The sequence below is a fragment of the Lolium perenne genome, chromosome 4 (assembly GCF_019359855.2).
Source record: "Lolium perenne isolate Kyuss_39 chromosome 4, Kyuss_2.0, whole genome shotgun sequence".
NCBI lineage: Eukaryota > Viridiplantae > Streptophyta > Magnoliopsida > Poales > Poaceae > Lolium > Lolium perenne.
The window spans coordinates 321,160,008-321,179,363 of record NC_067247.2 but is presented as its reverse complement, the minus strand read 5'-3'; the positions used below and the strand labels follow the sequence as shown (position 1 = coordinate 321,179,363).

The following is a 19,356-nucleotide window of genomic DNA, read 5'->3' as shown; positions in this document are numbered from 1 at the left end:
AACATGATCAAGATCATCTATCTGTAATTCTATATGTTGTGTTTGTTGGGATCCGATGAATAGAGAATACTTGTTATGTTGATTATCAAATTTATATCTATGTGTTGTTTATGATCTTGCATGCTCTCCGTTACTAGTAGATGCTCTGGCCAAGTAGATGCTTGTAACTCCAAGAGGGAGTATTTATGGTCGATAGTGGGTTCATGTCTCCGTGAATCTGGGGAAGTGAGAGAAATCTCTAAGATTATGGATGTGTTGTTGCCACTAGGGATAAAACATTGGTGCTATGTTCGAGGATGTAGTTACTGATTACATTACGCGCAATACTTAATGCAATTGTCTGTTGTTAGCAACTTAATACTGGAGGGGGTTCGGATGATAACCTGAAGGTGGAGTTTTTAGGCATAGATGCATGCTGGATAGCGGTCTATGTACTTTGTCGTAATGCCCAATTAAATCTCACTATACTCATCATAATATGTATGTGCATGGTCATGCCCTCTTTATTTGTCAATTGCCCAACTGTAATTTGTTCACCCAACATGCTGTTTATCTTATGGGAGAGACACCTCTAGTGAACTGTGGACCCCGGTCCAATTCTCTTTACTGAAATACAATCTCTTAATCTTGTTCTACTATTTTCTGCAAACAATCATCATCCACACTATACATCTAATCCTTTGTTACAGCAAGCCGGTGAGATTGACAACCTCGCTGTTTCGTTGGGGCAAAGTACTTGGTTTGTGTTGTGCAGGTTCCACGTTGGCGCCGGAATCCCTGGTGTTGCGCCGCACTACATCTCGCCGCCATCAACCTTCAACGTGCTTCTTGACTCCTACTGGTTCGATAAACCTTGGTTTCTAACTGAGGGAAACTTACTGCTGTACGCATCACACCTTCCACTTGGGGTTCCCAACGGTCGCGTGTTGTACGCGTGTCAGCCCTCCGTTTGGGGCTTAGGGTTAGCGGAATCCTGCAAGCTGACACGAGACATCGGTTCACAGACAAGCGGGGAGAGCGATTTACCCAGGTTCGGGGCCCTCGATGAGGTAAAACCCTTACGTCCTGCCTGTCTGTTCTTGATTATGATGATAATGGGTTACAATGGGGTGCCGAATAGTTCGGCTGAGATCTCATCGAGAGGCTAAGTGTTATGGTGACCTAGCTCTGGACTTTCTGGTGGCTAGTATTGCTACGATTGGTTCTGTCTTTCGGCAGCCCCTCTCCTGGCCTTTATATTGGAGGCCAGGTCTCAAGAGGTCTAACCGAGTACGACTAGGTTTACAATAGCTTTAGATCTAATCTTTCCTTGTTCGGCCGCTTCCTTGTCTTGCTCGCCAAGGATTCCTCTGGTGCGCCGTCCAGGTGGCCCATCTTGCCTCCAGGTGTCTTCATGGGCCTCCAACTAATCAATACAGGATAGGGCAATGTCGGTTACCCGAAGGGTAATGCCCACGTCAGTAGCCCCCGAGTGTCTAGCCGAACATTGTTCGGGTAGAGACTGAAGCATGTTTTCTCTTTTCCGCTTGGCTTTAGAGCCGGAGGCAGCTTCTCTTTTCCGGAAAACAACCCTCTTTTTCGGAAAAGAGACTGAAGCATGTTTTCTCTTTTCCGCTTGGCTTTAGAGCCGGAGGCCGCGTCGGACGCGAAAGGGCCCGAACAGGACGCTTGGCTTTAGAGCCGGAGGCAGCTTCTCTTTTCCGCTTCGCGGGAGGAGCTGCTTCGGGCCCTTTCGCGTCCGACGCGGCCTCCGGGTTGGACGTCCTGGCGTGCGGAGTCCGAAGCAAGAACCCAAGGTCCTTCTCCTCGAGTGAGTCAAACTAACAAAAAAAGATAAAGTCCTTAGACAAATTTGTAGGCATGAAACAGAAGTATGGCCAAGTCGAAAAAATGCTTATTGAAGGGCCAACGCACTGTGTGTAGATGTCGTGTTGGCACTCGCGAGAGTGAACCTCACGCGGAATCTTGATCATGACCCGGAGCCGCTTGTACAGGGCATCAGAGGATAAGTTATCTTTGGTGCCGCGCATGTTCTCATCGCGGTCACCATAGGAGCACATCAACTACTCGCGGTGTTGTAGAGGTTGGATCCGCTTGGTAAACCAAGACATTATTAGTTCTTTCCCCGACAACCCGAAGCTCACCAGCTTGGAGATCCGCCTGGCCATCTTCTCGATCTCCAGGAAGTCGGAGATATGCGAGTTGGCGTTCCAGGCGGATGTCTCGGCTGTTGGCCCGCCCATGAAGGGAGGCAACATCTTTGTGCTTGCTGGAACCCCCGTGTCCTTCACATAGAAGAACCCACCGGACCAATACCTCACAGACTGATGGCGGTCTATATGAGGATAGATCCGCCCTGGGCGGAGTTTGAAGGTGACGCTGCCACAGTTGGCAAGCGCTGTGGATCGGGGGACCGTCTCCTTCTTGACGGAGAAGTATAACTGGAAGAGAGCCAAATCCAGCTTGACCCGGAGATGGCCCTCGCAGAGCGTGACGTGGTTGGAGATGGCGAGGATGCTGTTGGGGGGAGATGTTATGCAGTTGGAGTTTGTAGGTCTTGAGGATTTCCGAGAAGAAATCACTCGGCGGAAGCGAAAAACCCCGCTCCACCAACGCCTTTGTCAGCACCCATTCTCCGGCTTCGGGCGCCGGGTATGGAGCTCCCGGAACCACCCGCCAGGATCCGGGTTGCAGGATGCCCTCCTCCTCCATGCTTTGCAGCTCTTCTTCAGTGGCGGTGCAGGGCCACCAGGGCCCCTTCAGCTCGCCTTCGCGGGTCTGGGCTTTAGATTTTTTGGCGACGGCTTCGTCAACCTTCTTTTCCATCCGCTCCTTTTTGGCAATATCGGCCGGATCGGTGAATGTGCCTTCGATGATCCTGACGAATCCTTGGGAAGGATCCAGCCGGACTGGGATTAGAGGCGGAGGGGCGGAGGCCAGAGGCGTAGCCATGATCGGCTCCGACTGAGCAGGGGAAGGAGAAGAGGACATTTGCACAAAGAAGCTAGCTTGAGTTAAGTTAGCCGGAGTTTAGTATGCTCATTCATTCATCCCTACGAGCTCCGTTCGAGCTTGGAGCCGTAGTTCTTACCGTTAATGGTGAACAGGTGGTCGGAGCTGCCGGCGATAAGGTTTCGGCGCGGTGGCTCGCCGGACTTAAGAATACGTGAAGAACACGGTGCGGCAGAGAAGCTCCGGTGCAAGTCTGGCGCGGCGGAGGCGGGATCTTGGAGGCGGCGCTTGATTGAGAGCGACGCGAATCCCCTTGATGGATCCGGGAAACTTTCAGGTACTTAGAATGATTTCTGCGAGATAGTAATCCGAAGAACAATTTTGAAAATTAGGTCGATGGATGAAGTCCCACGGGATAGAAGACTTTCCAGCATATGAGCTGGAAAGGAATTTCATGAAGTCAGAGTTCTTCAAGATTTCCAATACTTCCGGAAAGCTAGCCGGAGATTTCAGAGGCGTGAGCAAGGCGGAAGGCATGGTGAACCTCGGAGAACTCTAGGGGCTACTGTTGTGGATATACTTTGTGGGTGTACCATCGATAATGCCTAGATCCGGCAAGCCTGGGTGACCCACAGATGGTGATGGTGGTATACGGCCCATCGGGCGGCCCTGTTGCTGTTGATCAAGATGGAAGAAGTCCAGCCCAGGAACAAGGAGCCGGATCCGGCCCGACCTGTACCAAGAGTCGGATCCGGCAAAGCCCATCAAGGTAGCCGGATCCAGTACGACATTTTAGGTAGTAGACGGATCCTTGACAATGTTCCGTAGTTAGGCAGGATTGTATTACGGCTAAGACTCTCCGTAAAAACCCTAAATCCGGGCGCCTTTATAAGCCGGATCCCGGGAGCCCTAGAGGCAGATCTCGAACTAGAAACGAGACAACCACAAGTTATTGTAACAACGCAAAAGCGCCCAGATAATTCCAGACAAGCAGCAGTATGCTCTGCCATCGTGTAGCGTGTTCCGAAGCTGGTTAACTCGCGTACCACTTGTTAAGCTTCATGCACTAGCCACTTGAACCAAAAGTCCGAACTGATGAAAAGGGCTAGGCAATCCACATATACACTTCACAACACCACTGTCCTGAAAGCTCTCCGACCAATGACCCCTACTTCTTCCCGTCCTTCGTGAGGATACCTCCTCCGGGGTACTATCGAATAAGCAACAACAACCCCGGTGACAGTGGTCGTCCCCATTTTGTATCCACAACGTGATCGAAACATACTAAAGTAGACAATTTTGATGTTTAAAATGGATCGGACCGTTTGAGATGCTCTTAAAATCCATGGTCCGTTCTGTCATTCGACGCCAAAGTATTCCAAAGGAATAAAACATTGACTGCATTATTGTCAATTGAGCTCCTCCTCTACTTTTTCTCGGAGTAGATCAGGCGGGTACTTTGCCAGCAAGAATATGTAATGTAATAAACTAGATTGGTGACCACCCAAGCATGCCCGACGGGCGGGCTCCACAGGAAAACTCTACTATTTTCTTTTGAGATAAAATTTCTACTAGTTGGGTATAGCAGCTGCTATGATTATCGAAAAGAAAACTGTTGCTGCGTTGGGATTCAGTCCTTTCGATGGCACGACCAGCTGACATCCCCCACACGTGCGGGCAGGACGGGACCCAGCTTATATGATTGGCTTTACGCGTGTCGCGATACGAGTGGGCAGAGCAGCCGCACGGGTGCTTGGTCGCACCTCACCTCTCCCGGCGCCGGAGGGACGTCACTCGCCATCGTCCGGCGACCATCAACACTGCTTTCGCTTTGCTTTGTTTTCTAGTGCGCCGAGCCGCGCGCGGTGACCATATTCGTGGACTGCTTTCCCGAAACAACAGTCAAAAGTGCTCGCTAACCATGAACCATGGCCAGAGGCTTTGGTTATTGTTTTCCCGACTATATATAGGGTACTACGTCGGCGCCGTATCTATGACCGCTTCTCAATTAGGGCTCCTCTTTGGCAGCCATTTTGGTTTCGAAATTGTAAAATTCAGTCGAGATTTCGTACCCAACTTGTTTGGCTCTCATGAAATTGGAACAGTCATTTGAGTTGAAAAATCCAGGAATTGGTATTGTATATGTAAAATCAATTCATGTCCGTAACCCTGTCATTTTTGTGCAAATTATTCCACCAATTTTTGTAGTAGCCAAACATGGTTTTTTTTTCCGGCTAAATGAAATTTCAGCTTGACAAATGAAAGTGAAAGCATTAGTACTATTCATTTCATTTATGCTAAATGAAACTAAATGAGGAGTGCCAAACAAGCTCAAGGTAAAGCATCTTTGATTCAAAAGTTTCTTCGTAGAAGCTCTAAGATTGGTAAAACCAAATACAAAGCATTTGGATTGTAGGAAATGAGTCCTCCTATACAAGAACATATCGATTTCTCTGCATAACACTTTATGAAGAAATGATCGCCTTTCGAAGCAAACCCCTTATTAAGAGAGGCACGTAACTCCTGGAATTCATTTTAGAAGAGAGAGTTGGTCCTGTTTATAAGAAAACTGGGCCAAAACCACAAAATGCATGATTATTAAAGATAAATTATATAAAATCTGACAACGGGGAACAACGTACCAAAAGTAGGTCTAAAACGCCCCCACCCCCCAGGTACAGCCGCTAACCACCAGAAGTAGCGTACACCACCTAGCACAACCATGAATATAAATGTATGTGGTGAAACCGTCTCTTCAACAACGCCTTCAAGAAGGAAATAGCATCCAATGCGATGAGCCGCGGTGAGTATACTCCTAGACTTCTTTCACGACAACAATGGAATGGGTGTTATGTTGTGATCCAAATTCATAAGAAAGCTAACTGTTAACGAGAGGAGCAAGACCTGTCGCCCATCATCACATATATATACTTCAGAGTTAATGGCTTCATGATATTTGCAAACACTCTTGATATGTTCAACTTTGCTTGGTTGATGGCTGTGGGTTTTTCCCTCTCTTTGTTGGAGAGGGTTTTCATATTAAGAATCTTGTGTCTCGTGCATGGTTTGGTTTGTTCGTTCTTCATTTTACTAGTCTTGTTTATAACAAGGAGCACACAAAAATGGTGCCATCGCTCTCAAACCATGTAAAAAAAACATTTGTTTTACGAGCTACATGCACAACAATACAATATGCATGACAGTATCAGACCGGATCAGGAGCCAGCTCCATGTGTACCAACCCATACAGCTATCTCGAACCTTCAAAACATTGTCCTCAGAGGTACATCATACCATGATTACGTGGTTAAGCAACAGACACGAATAATGCAGCACGTAAACGTAGAAAAGGTTATCGGTAAACATCACCCTAATCATCTTTTCCCTGGCACCGAATTAACAATGATGTCCGCCTATCTGGAAATCTGGATCCAGAGCACTCCTTTGATCATTTCTGTTGATGCTTCCTCATGCCATGGGCCATCTCTGCCATTTGATGTACTCTAAACTATCAATGCTCCGGTCTGCGGAATCCCATGACGGGCATGAACGTGACCAATCATGTTTGAGAGCCACTCGATTCCGTTAACAAGCTGGAAGCACTAACAAAATCATCGGCGTTGAAAACTGAAAATGAAAAGAATAAAAGATGCTTGTATATATTAAGATAACCCAAAAGCTCGAGGTCTCCAGAGAGAATAAGCAGCCACGCTACAATATTCATGTCGCGCAATACATTAACAGTGTTTCAAGATTTTCACGAAAGTGGCCACCATTAGACTTAATACGGTTGCGGATCATGTTGTCCAACCATCACAGACAGCCTTTATGCAAGGAAGGAACATCCTCGATGGAGTGGCGGTCTTGCATGAGACGGTACATGAGATGCATTCTAAGAAATTACATGGGGTTATTCTAAAACTAGATTTTGAAAAGGCGTATGATAAAGTTAAGTGGTCTTTCCTACAGCAGACACTCAGGATGAAAGATTTTTCTCCAGAGTGGCGCGCTCTAATAAATGATTTTGTGTATGGAGGTAGTATTGCAATCCGGGTTAATGATGACACCGGCCACTATTTCCAAACACGAAAAGGGTTACGCCAAGGGGATCTGTTATCACCGATGTTGTTTAACATTGTAGCGGATATGCTGGCTATACTCATAGAGCGGGCCAAGGCTGATGGCCAGATTGAAGGAGTGATTCCACATCTGGTTGATGGTGGTTTATCTATACTTCAATATGCCGACGATACAATTCTGTTTATGGATCATGATCTTGAAAAAGCTCAAAATCTGAAATTAATTTTGGCGGCTTTTGAGCAGTTGTCAGGATTAAAAATCAATTTCCATAAAAGCGAATTATTCTGTTTCGGTGATGCCCAAAACGATACGGCTCTGTATACAGAGTTGTTTGGTTGCGGGCAAGGTCAATTTCCTATTCGTTATTTGGGTATTCCGATTCATTATCGGAGACTTACAATCGCGGAATGGAAATTAGTGGAAGAAAGATTAGAAAAACGCCTTAGTAGTTGGAAAGGTAAATTGTTGTCCCTGGGAGGAAGATTGGTACTCATTAATTCGGTACTCATAAATATGGTACTGTATATGTTATCATTCTTCATCCTACCGAAAGGAATTCTGCATAAACTAGATTACTATCGATCCAGATTCTTTTGGCAAGGGGACAGCGAGAAAAAGAAATATCGACTGGTTAAGTGGAGTATAGTTTGTAGTCCCAAAGATCAAGGAGGGCTTGGAGTTCATGACCTGGAGGTCAAGAATTCAGCTCTTCTGGGTAAATGGCTGTTTAAGCTACTTACTGAGGATGGGACTTGGCAAACTATTCTTCGGAGAAAGTATATCGGTTCGAAGACATTATCCCAAGTGGTTTGGAAACCTGGGGATTCTCACTTCTGGGCTGGTCTTATGGCGACAAAAAATGTATTCTTTCGCCATGGTACTTTCTCAATCAGGAATGGAGCACAGATACGGTTCTGGGAAGATGCTTGGCTAGACAATGCACCCTTAAGTGAACAGTATCATGCTCTATATAGGATTGCTCGTCGCCAAGGTGATACCATTGCTACTGTAATGGCTACCTCACCTCCGAATGTGACGTTCAGACGGATTTTACTTGGACAAAGACTTGTGGCATGAAATACCCTAATTCAACGGCTCGGAGATATTCATTTATCACCTGAACCAGACGAATTTAGATGGAACCTTCATGTAGATGGTACCTTTTCCGTAAAATCTTTCTACAATGCGATACTTCTGTCTGACTTACCAGTTGACAACAATAAGAAGATTTGGAAGATGAAGATACCATTAAAAATTAAATTTTTTGGATGGTATCTTCGTCGTGGGGTTATTCTCACCAAAGACAATCTTGTTAAGCGGAATTGGCATGGAAGTACACGGTGTGTTATTTGTCATCGGGACGAAACAATCAAACACTTATTCTTTCAGTGCCAGTTCGCGAGATCTATATGGTCTGTCATCCAAGTAGCGTCTACCTTGTATCCTCCGACTAGTGTCGCCAATGTCTTTGGCAATTGGCTTCATGGTATAGATTCAAGGTTTAAGTTGCTTCTTAGGATGGGGGCGCTAGCAGTTATCTGGGCGCTTTGGCTATGTAGAAATGACAAGATCTTTAATGACAAAAATTGTTCTTTGTTGCAGGTCATCTACAGATGTACAGGTATTCTCCGTTCATAGTTACCTCTACAGCGAGTGGAGAACCGACAGCTATGTACGGAGGTCTGTACACGGTTGGAGGCTACGGCGAGGGATACTTTTTTCCCTACATGGGTGACAGCATAGTCTACGGATAGATGCCACACCTACACTTTAGGCGTTATATGATTCATCGTTTCGATATGTATCTTGCCTAGTTTTTATTATTTATCCTTTTGGACTTAAGACAACAAAACGGCTGTGTGCATCCTGATTATGCAGAGGCTGGATGTAATTGCTTATTAAAATAATAAAGCATCCTTTATCGAAAAAAAAAACTAAGTTTCACCAAAATCATATTGTATTCACCCACGGATCAATCACATTAAAATTATACAAACACACAAATAAAAAGTTTATCGTTAAGTATGTGTGTCGCACCTCTAACAACTAACGGTACAATCTTTGGGCGGTCTAATGTGCATATATAGAGGCACGGCCAAACCAGAAACAACCGACTAACTACAGGGTAAACCTACTCGTACTAGAACTCACGCCAAACCATTTTAATATTCTAGAGGATTTTTACTCCAAAACGATTCGGGGAGTATGAGATGTATCTGACCATCCGTGATATAGGACTAGTTTAAATTATATTATTGTGAAAGTTCTAAAAGAGAAATTAGCATCAATTTTCACTTTAGCTCAAAACGAAACGGGGATAGTAGAGTTTTGGAATCCTCCCTTGATTGTCATGTCGCGTGACTCGCGTCTCCGCCTCCCATCGCGTCGCCCCAACCGCCTCTCGCGCCACCCCCGCCGCCTCTCGCGTCACCGCTATCGAGTGCCTCCCATCATGCTGGCCCCGTCTCCTAGCACCGCCCCCGCCTCGTACCAAATTATACCAGACTCACGTACGAAAGTTCGTATAAGGACTACGATGCATGTCCAAAATGACTTTAACTCTAAACAAACTAGGTAAGATTATTGCTAACAATTTCTCCCTAATTTTAACTTGGCATATCCTTATATGTTTGTTTGCTTTACACTCGTTGCAGATTTGCGGTTTGTCGAATCAACTCAAACGATTGATTCGTATTACTAGTACACACGATCGCATTTATGCGTGCAACGTGCATGACTAGGTGCACCATCGGTCTTCACGTCGATACAATTTAACCGGTCATTTACCTACTACATGTTGAGCTTAATATCCTCGCCGAGACACGAAGATGGCATCATCACCACCTTGTATTCGCGCACGCCGATCCTTGCTCTCAGGCACCTCCACAAATGTGACATGCTTCAACTGTAATGGATCATCAAACAGACAAGCACTTGGACACAACGACAACTCACAGACTCGATGACGACTCAACGTGCCAACCTGCACGTACACGACACCTCTAGCTCCCCCGGATGATGATATTGACGAGACTTCCGGCACCGCACCTCGGCACCACCTCTCCCGTCAACGATCATCCACCATGAGTGCCTTGCCAACATTGACACCCCGTTGTCTCCTTTGTGCCGCTCCGTCGAGACGATCGCCCGCTGCCTTGATAAAGACGGCGTGCCACCGTCTTCGCCTGGTCGCTCTGCCTAGCGATGGTTGCCTGCCCCGAGGCGCTAGTAGGATTGCCTCTCCTGAACAAGTGTAGTTTTAGATTTTCGACCTCGCTCTGATACTAATTATGGGGTTGCCACGGATCGATCACATTAAAATATATAAAACAAACGCACACAAACACAAAATTTGCCAATGGTACTATGTTGCACCCTCTCTAATTTCCCTCTCTTTATTTCTTTCATATTTTCTCAATCATAGTACAGTTTTTGGGCAGCATGATGTGCATATTTACATGCACGGCCAAACAAGAAACAACCGACTAACGTGTACACACACCTAAACCTACTCGTACTAGAGCTTACGCCAAACCTTCCTAATATTCTACTCCTAGCAAATTAGACCAGACTCGCGTACGACTAGGACAAGGACTAGAACCCACAGTGCATGTCCAAGCTGACTCTAACCCAAACTATGCAGAATTATTGCTAGCAATCTATGTATTCTACGGATCCACCTAACCTCATGGTTTTCAAACAATGGTATTAACTGGTTGTTTGTGATTAATTAATAGTTGACTAGATGCTTTTGAAATTAGTCTCGATGGAATGTACAAGAAATGGGGCAAAATGGGTGAATGATTTAAGTGTTCTTTGGACACCAAAATATATCAACGCCGATAGTAGTATAAAAATCCTAGAGAGCTGTCAAGTGTAACGACCGCTGGCCTCCGCGTGGCAGGTGTGTTATAGTATACGAGTACATAAATGGATATAAATGTAGATAAGAGATAGATGTATAGATCTAGAAATATATGTGATTTTTTATATCTTCAAGATATACAAGTGTATTTAGTTATATATTTTCATCAACTGAATGTCATTTTGCTACCAACAATAGCCTCTCTTGTTGGGATTTGAGGTACGAGACAAAAGGAGTTTATGACTTAGGTAGAGAGTTTGCTGATGTCGTGAGTTTAGAGGGGTGGCTGGGGTGTTACAATATATGAGTACATATAAGGATATACTACGTAAATGTAGATGTCAAAAGATATGTACATGTATGGACATATATAGTGATAGATGTATAGATCTAAAAAGATATGTGCATCATTATATATCTATACAGTGTATGCGTATATATAAGGATATAAATGTAGATGTCGAAAGATATGTACATATATGGATACATATAGTGATAGATGTATAGATCTAGAAAGATATGTGCATAATTATATATCTATACAGTATATGAGTACATATAAGGATATAAATGTAGATATCGAAAGATATGTACTCCCTCCGCCCCCCAGTTCATAAAGCTTATGCTTATCCTTAGATCGTAAATTGACAATAATAATACAAGATATATATTACAAAATATATATCATTAGAAATCTTAGATGTTCTACTTTTTAATGATTTTTTTTTTGTTATGCTGATATTATGTTAGTCAAATTGACAACCTAGGAATACGCGTAAGTCATACGAACCGGGACGGAGGTAGTACATATCTAGATATATATAGTGATAAATGTATAGATCTAGAAAGATATGTGCATCATCATATATCCAAGATATAGAAGTGTATGTAGATATAGATGTTCATCAATGACATGTCATTTTGCTAGCAGCGGCCTCGATCTCTTGTTGGGATTTGAGCTATGAGACAAAAGAGGTCTAGATATGGGTCCGGCCTATACATATCCCAAGATCATCAATTTAATTAATATAATATAAAATTATATTATAAAAATTATATCAATTAAAAGTACATCATCTAAACTTTCTAATAATATATGTTTTGTAGTATATATCATGTGTTACGTTGGTTAAATTAGCGACCTAGAAATACGTGCGGGACCTGTAAACCGGGACGGAGGTAGTATTGAGATTTTACAAATCATTAAATACAATAAATATATGATACTACTACATGTACATTTACGTAGTATATCCTTATGAAGATACTACTATATGTATATTTACGTAGTACTATGCATTGTGAAGATAGTATCATACACTACTCCTCATTATGACTAATCTAATACTACTATATCATATAGTACTACTATATGATACTCCTCATTATGACTAATTTAATACACAATGATTATTTGTCTTTCCGGACACGGCCCAAGAGAAACAGAGCAAAGGAAGGGAGAAAAAAAGAGTAATACTAGTAAGCAGTCCCCCACTCCCTGCGGCGCACCAAAAATTAAATTCCGGCTAAAGAATCCCCACAACCACCTCCTCCCTGTCACACACCTCAAGAACTTATATAAGAGCACCACAACACAGAGGGAGAGGAGAGAGCGAAGTGGGCACCTTCCTATAGCAAAAAAATTCTTTGCACAAAGGTTGCAGGGAGAGATTTTTAGAGCTTAAAGCCAGAGTCTTTAATTGATCCCCTGTTTTTCTTTCTCTCAAACTCATCATCTCTCTCGCACAACACGCACCAGCAAAGCGAGCCGACGGAGCGGCGATCGGCAGAGGGAAATAGATTTGAAGAAAGAGCGGCGCTAGCGAGGTAGCTAGCTCATGGCCGCCATGATGGCCTCCATCACCAGCGAGCTTCTCTTCTTCCTCCCCTTCATCCTGCTGGCCCTGCTCACCTTCTACACCACCACCGTCGCCAAATGCCACGGCGCGCACCGGTCGAAGAAGAAGCGGCCGAACCTGCCGCCCGGGTCCGTCGGCTGGCCTTTCATCGGCGAGACCTTCGGGTACCTCCGCGCCCACCCCGCCACCACCGTGGGGCACTTCATGAACCAGCACATCGCACGGTCTGTCATCTGCGGCACCCTGGAGTACTCTGTAGTCTCTAGTCTGTAGTCTGTACTACACACAGATATGTATATACAGACGATGATCGTCGATCGAACTGACGTCGATGATCGGTGGATGCAGGTACGGCAAGATATACCGGTCGAGCCTGTTCGGCGACCGGACGGTGGTGTCGGCGGACGCGGGTCTGAACCGGTACATCCTGCAGAACGAGGGGCGGCTGTTCGAGTGCAGCTACCCGCGCAGCATCGGCGGCATCCTGGGCAAGTGGTCGATGCTGGTGCTGGTGGGCGACCCTCACCGCGAGATGCGCGCCATCTCCCTCAACTTCCTCAGCTCCGTCCGCCTCCGCGCCGTGCTCCTCCCGGAGGTGGAGCGCCACACCCTCCTCGTCCTCCGCGACTGGCTCGTCCCCTCCTCCTCCTCCTCATCCGCCGTCTTCTCCGCGCAGCACGAGGCCAAGAAGGTACGTCGTCGATCGCACTACCTGCATATTACCGACGAGGTGTCTGGTCCAGGCAGATCATATCGCCGGCCGGACAACGTCGTACCCGCCACAGCGCGCGGCCAGTGAATTAACCATGGATGGACGTGCGTGCGTGCGTGCAGTTCACGTTTAACCTGATGGCGAAGAACATAATGAGCATGGACCCCGGGGAGGAGGAGACGGAGCGGCTGCGGCGGGAGTACATCACCTTCATGAAGGGGGTGGTGTCCGCGCCCCTCAACTTCCCAGGCACGCCATACTGGAAGGCCCTCAAGGTGAGTCCAGTCCAACACCACACTAGCTACTCCCTATAGCGCTACTGCGAACTAGCCTGTCCCTCTCCCTGCGCGCACGCTTGGGTGTCCCGTATGCAAAAACTATGTGGAATCTATCTTGTCCCGTAGCTTTTGTTTTTAGTTACTTGTCACTCTCACACGCTCACTGACTCACGGGAGCAGCACCTGTTCTGAAATTTGTTACTGTTCACGATTTCCATGTACACGTGTGGGAGGGGATCGGATAAGGAGCATCCATCGTATCGCGATTCGCGAGACATAGACTAGAAAACCGTACGTACCCTCCATCTCCCACATATGGAGTAGCTAGCATTTCATAGGATGGTGTACGTTGCAACAACCGATCGATCGATGAAGGCGAGGGATCAAGATATATATTCATATTTCCACACACACAAATGAATGAATATGTTACATGTCCTGTCAACGTTTTGTTTGGTACCTAAACTGAGGAATTCAAAGTGGCTGGAGCGGAGGGGGGCCGGGCTACAAGCCTACAACAAGGATACAACACAAGTGTAGGAGCAGGAGCTATCTTCGAGAGAGGGGGTTTGTTTTTTTCTTTTTTTTTCCTTTTTCTTTTGTGTGGGTGCATACATGGCCCATGCATCGATGTTGCATATGCAGAGAGCCATCAGAAGGGACGCATTAATATACTACATGGCAGCATGTAGTAGGGGTGTGGGTCGTTTCTGAATAGTGGATGGTCCAAGGATTGGTGCACACGTACGGCAGCATCAGGTCCAATCACACACCACTGCAAAATTTATCTCTCTCTCCCTCTCTCTGCTACACCCACTTTGATTGCAATGGCTCTACCAAGGAGCAGTATATAGAAATCTAGTGTTTGCACCAAATTAGTTTATCACATATACTATTGATAATGGCCAAAAAGGATTAGGATATAGCTACTCTATTTCCCTATATATATGGTTCAAAAAGCAGGATCCCGCCAAAGCCAATGTTTAGTTCAAATCGTACTATAAGCGTCGATCCCGCCTCTAGCTAAATCGTACTAATCGGAAACGAGTTCATCCCGCCATTCCCGCCGCTTGCATCCCAACATCTATATATGGGCACCTAAAAGAAGCTCTTTAGAGAATAGTGAAATGCTAGGTTTCCCTTTTAGAAATGTTGGTTGAAAGGTATGTGTCTAGGTCAAGCCAGTGTTGGTACATGGTTGAGATTATTATGCTATATAGGAGGCTAGTCCGTCGATCTACTGATGAATGACAAGAAAATCATTTGTACATACATATATAGTTGATACTAGTGTTTAATCACAGGCTAGAAAACCATTCATGCACATGGACATGGCTGGTGTTACTTGTGAGTAGATCCATCCATCAACATTTCCTTTGCTGCTTCTATTGTTTCTTTGCATCCTACTTTGCCCTTGGGGGTACTGATCATCACTCATGGGCGCATAAAATGTTGCCCGCTTTTTACTGCTTGTGAGGTCACACTCAAATGATCTTTATTGATTGCTCCCAGATGCAGCATGCTGTGCATGCATGCTTTCGCAACATCTCACTCTTTCTCTCCCCTACACACGGCCTGTGCTCAACAGCATACAATTGCAACTTGAAGTTTTGACCCTCTTAGAAAAAAGTTTAGTGACCAACCTTCATAATTTGGCATGATTATGGTGGCAGAATCCATCATTTATCATGATTCAACCGCTGACCAACTCTTGCCACACTGGAACCACATTAACTTCGGCAGGCGTGCAATGAGGAACCCTCTTAATTTTGTGTTAGTTAATGACGTTAGCATTCTTTTTAGCTGAGGATGATCCTATATACTACACCTAACTGATGTAAAAGAGAATTTTTGTCAAGAAAATAGCTGGTGTGGTTAATGTTGGCATATAATATATGCTTGATTTTGAAAAATTTCAAGCTATTGGTTTTGCACTATATGTTTGCTCGAGCTTAGAAAGTAATGGTTTGATCATGGAGTACTTACCGTTCTATACTCACCAAACAATAAAAGTTCAAAAACGTGAACAAAACTACAAATTAAAAGTGAAAGACCTTTTTTATGTTAAATAAAAGAAAGAGAGAAGGAGAATAGTTTCTGAAATAGAGAAGTGTCATTGTTTATTTGACGGCAGCTATGTTGAAAAGATATGAATTTCTCTAAAACAGAAACCTATGACAAGACAAGATCTTAGACTAGTAGGAGGTTAGGCAACATCTCGACGATAGTGACGTGTCCAATGCTCACCCAAAAATGTAAATAAATGTGACTTTGACTGTAATTTTATTTTGTTATATCCTAAATTTACATCATACATTTATTTACTATATTTTCCGTGCAGTCTCGTGCCACCATACTTGGAGCAATAGAGAAGAAAATGGAGGAGAGGCTCGAGAAAATGAACAAGGAGGACTCGAGCACAGAAGAAGATGATCTTCTTGGATGGGCCATGAAGCAATCAAATCTGTCAAACGAACAAATCCTGGACCTCTTGTTGAGCTTGCTATTTGCTGGGCATGAGACGTCATCAATGGCGCTTGCCCTCTCCATTTTCTTTCTGGAAGGTTGCCCTAAAGCTGTACAAGAACTGCGGGTACAGATTTATTTACCACCAAACTCTTTACAGTAGAATACTCTCCTAATGATTGTCCCTCAAAAAAAAAAAACACCAACTCAACTGAAACATCATGGAATTATTCACACTGATCCATGACCCTGCAGGAGGAGCATCTAGAGATTGCTAGGAGACAAAAGCTAAGAGGGGAGTGCAAATTGAGCTGGGAAGACTACAAAGAGATGGTTTTCACACAATGCGTAAGGGCCTTTGAATTTGTCCATTTCCTCCTCGATCCGTAGTAGTAATATGAGTGCAAGATATGTGTTCGATCGATGTGCCTTTTGTTAGCTACTTTCAACTCCTAGTTGCACAAGGCTCGTCTAGTTGCGTAGGGGAGTAGGAAGTTCCCAAAAATGCCATGCACGAGTGGAAGCCAAACGAAGGGCTGTCTCCGACTTTGCCAGCCACATTTTTGGAGTGCATAGTGGCTGCTTGCTCTCCTAGCCGATGGCTTTTGCTTTGGAAGTTTCTAGGCAGAGCGTGTGTGGCCCATCGATACGATCCAAAATGGTGCGAGAACTATGTGTCATTGAGGTATTGCCAGCATCAAGAAGGTATCTTTGTCGTATGCCTTGATCTTCAGGCGGCACAAAGCAGACCAGGTCAAACGCATATCATTATGTCATCTACCGAAGAATATGACCGTGGGTTAAAGTAACTGATGTCAGGGTCAGTAGAATGGCTTCTATTGGGGAAAAATCACTGTCCAAGTGAGCTTGATGGCAAGGCAAATTATCAGAAGTTGTGGAGTACATGTCGACTTTAGTGCAGCAGTACTATAGCAATAGTAGGTGTTGTGTGTACTGTATGGAACTGTAGATTGTATACCAAAAGCAGCATATTTTCCTCCTACATTCCAACTGCCGACCTCTCTCATTTGCAAATAGTTGACGTCTTTTTCTGCTACCAATTTTGTTGCAGGTTATAAACGAGACCTTGCGGCTAGGCAACGTGGTGAGGTTCCTGCACCGGAAAGTCATCCGAGATGTGCACTACAATGGTTGGCACCTTAACTCCCCCACTGCATTTGATTGCTGAACATGCTGAGGAGCATATTTGACTGAGGTTACTGCATGTCCCTGTCTAACTGTATGTGCGTTTGACAGGGTATGACATTCCAAGCGGATGGAAAATCCTGCCGGTGTTAGCGGCGGTGCATCTCGACTCTTCGCTGTACGAAGACCCCAGCCACTTCAACCCTTGGAGATGGAAGGTCAGTTATATTATCCACACACAAATCAACGGTGGCTAGAGACGATTCTGTTGCATGCATAAAAACTTGTAGATATCTAACACTGATAAAAATCGATCCACGGGAAAAAGAAGGGAAAATATCTGGCCGGACACGCGGTCTTCGTCGTTGTCCAATCAATCATATAGGCATTATTCGTCCAAAACAAAATCAATCATAAGCTTCTGTGACGTTAGAAGAGAAAGAATTAGGTCCACAAGCTAGCAAGTGTGATCCTTCATATGTATGCTAGCTGGAGCAATTGTGGCAGAAATACAGGACGACTTTTCCGCTAGCTAGGCTCCGCGATAACAACACAAGACGCCGCACGGACGGGTAGACCCTGACATGAAAGGGAATGTTCAGCTGGTATCCACGCACACGTGTGCTTTTGATCTGGTCCTATCAAGATCGAGAGACGTGCTAATTTGCTCCCTCTGCTAGCTATACCGTGTGCTACTCTGCATGTCTCGGTCAAGGGAGCCCCATATTCTTCCTCTCACCGAGGCTACTGTACTTGGACTCACGCTAGCTGTAGCCTGGGTTCCTGTGAATCGCGCGAAACCAAGTGCATGGTCGAGATGGGAAACGTTGGAACCCAATCACTCTGTGAGAACGATTGGGACGAATCTGCATAAACACGTCCCATTCTTATCCGTCACGTTCGGACAGGTGCGCGCCATTAACCACGACCAATTGATGTCCGCGGGGAATATGTGATCGTGGCGGTAGTACTACCGCTAGCTGAATATTGTGCATTGAGTTTCAGAGGTGTTGACGGGCATTGCTTCCATGTCGTTGTTGTTGCAGGGCAGCGCGTCCGGCGTGGCGCAGAACAGCAACTTCATGCCGTACGGCGGCGGCACGCGGCTCTGCGCCGGATCGGAGCTCGCGAAGCTGGAGATGGCCATCTTCCTGCACCACCTCGTGCTCAACTTCCGGTGGGAGCTCGCCGAGCCGGACCAGGCCTTCGTCTACCCCTTCGTCGACTTCCCCAAGGGACTCCCCATCAGGGTCCATCGGATTGACCCGCAGGACGGAGAGTGAAGCAAGTGTTTTGACCGTGGACATATGTGATCAGCGATTCAGTCTAGCGTCAGAGTAGGGAGGAGGAGTACAGAGGAAAATGTACACATGCTCGTCCTCCTTTTTTCTGCTCTTAGGGGCTCGTTTATTATTTAGAAATTGTAGCTGTAGATGGGGATAAAAGAGAAGAAGCTATAAGAGAAAATGTTGCAAGGCCCGGTAGTACTAGAGAAATAAAATGGCCAGCCCAAGGTCCAATATAAGTAATACAGAACATGGGCCTAGCGTCTTAGTGTTTTGGTTTCCTCTCACAGGAACTATTTTATAGGAGGGCCTATATATCGACCTGATCGACATGTGCGGGGAGGTGTTCGGCCAACCCAGTTTCGTTTTCAGATTAAAAGAAAAATCAGTTTCGTTTCCATTTTTCGTTTTTTTCTTTTCTACCCTTTCCTTTTTCTTCTATTTTTAAAACAATAGACAATTTTAGATTTTAGATTTACTACGTAAACATATTTTAATATTGATTTTTTCGAAAATTCGATTATCAAAAATCTAAACAATTTGTCAAAAGTGAACATTTCTAAATCTAAGTAATTTAAATCTGAAACCAAATTGAACAAATTTCAAATCTATCTTTTTTCAAATCTAAATAAATTTCAAAAGATAAACATTTTATAATTGAACAAATTTAAAAATCTAAAGAAAGTTTTAAGAATGTGAACAAATTTTGAAA

General features: G+C 44.9%; 1 protein-coding gene across 1 annotated transcript; it reads left to right on the top strand.

Moving 5' to 3' along the window:
• The first annotated feature begins 12,488 nt into the window (after positions 1-12,488).
• LOC127296297 (steroid (22S)-hydroxylase) lies at positions 12,489-18,965 on the top strand. Its single transcript, XM_051326337.2, has 8 exons — positions 12,489-12,980; positions 13,105-13,447; positions 13,591-13,743; positions 16,088-16,339; positions 16,468-16,560; positions 17,285-17,363; positions 17,470-17,576; positions 18,405-18,965. The coding sequence occupies exons 1-8, from the start codon at positions 12,736-12,738 to the stop codon at positions 18,639-18,641; spliced, it is 1,509 nt and encodes a 502-aa protein (XP_051182297.1). The 5' UTR covers positions 12,489-12,735; the 3' UTR covers positions 18,642-18,965.
• Positions 18,966-19,356: the final 391 nt, after the last annotated feature.

Excerpts from the sequence above, each read along its gene's own strand:
- LOC127296297 (XM_051326337.2), top strand. The coding sequence starts at position 12,736 with ATGGCCGCCATGATGGCCTCCATCACCAGCGAGCTTCTCTTCTTCCTC. Across the intron at positions 13,448-13,590 it reads CGCAGCACGAGGCCAAGAAG|TTCACGTTTAACCTGATGGC; the intron begins GTACGTCGTCGA and ends GCGTGCGTGCAG. Across the intron at positions 16,561-17,284 it reads AGATGGTTTTCACACAATGC|GTTATAAACGAGACCTTGCG; the intron begins GTAAGGGCCTTT and ends ATTTTGTTGCAG.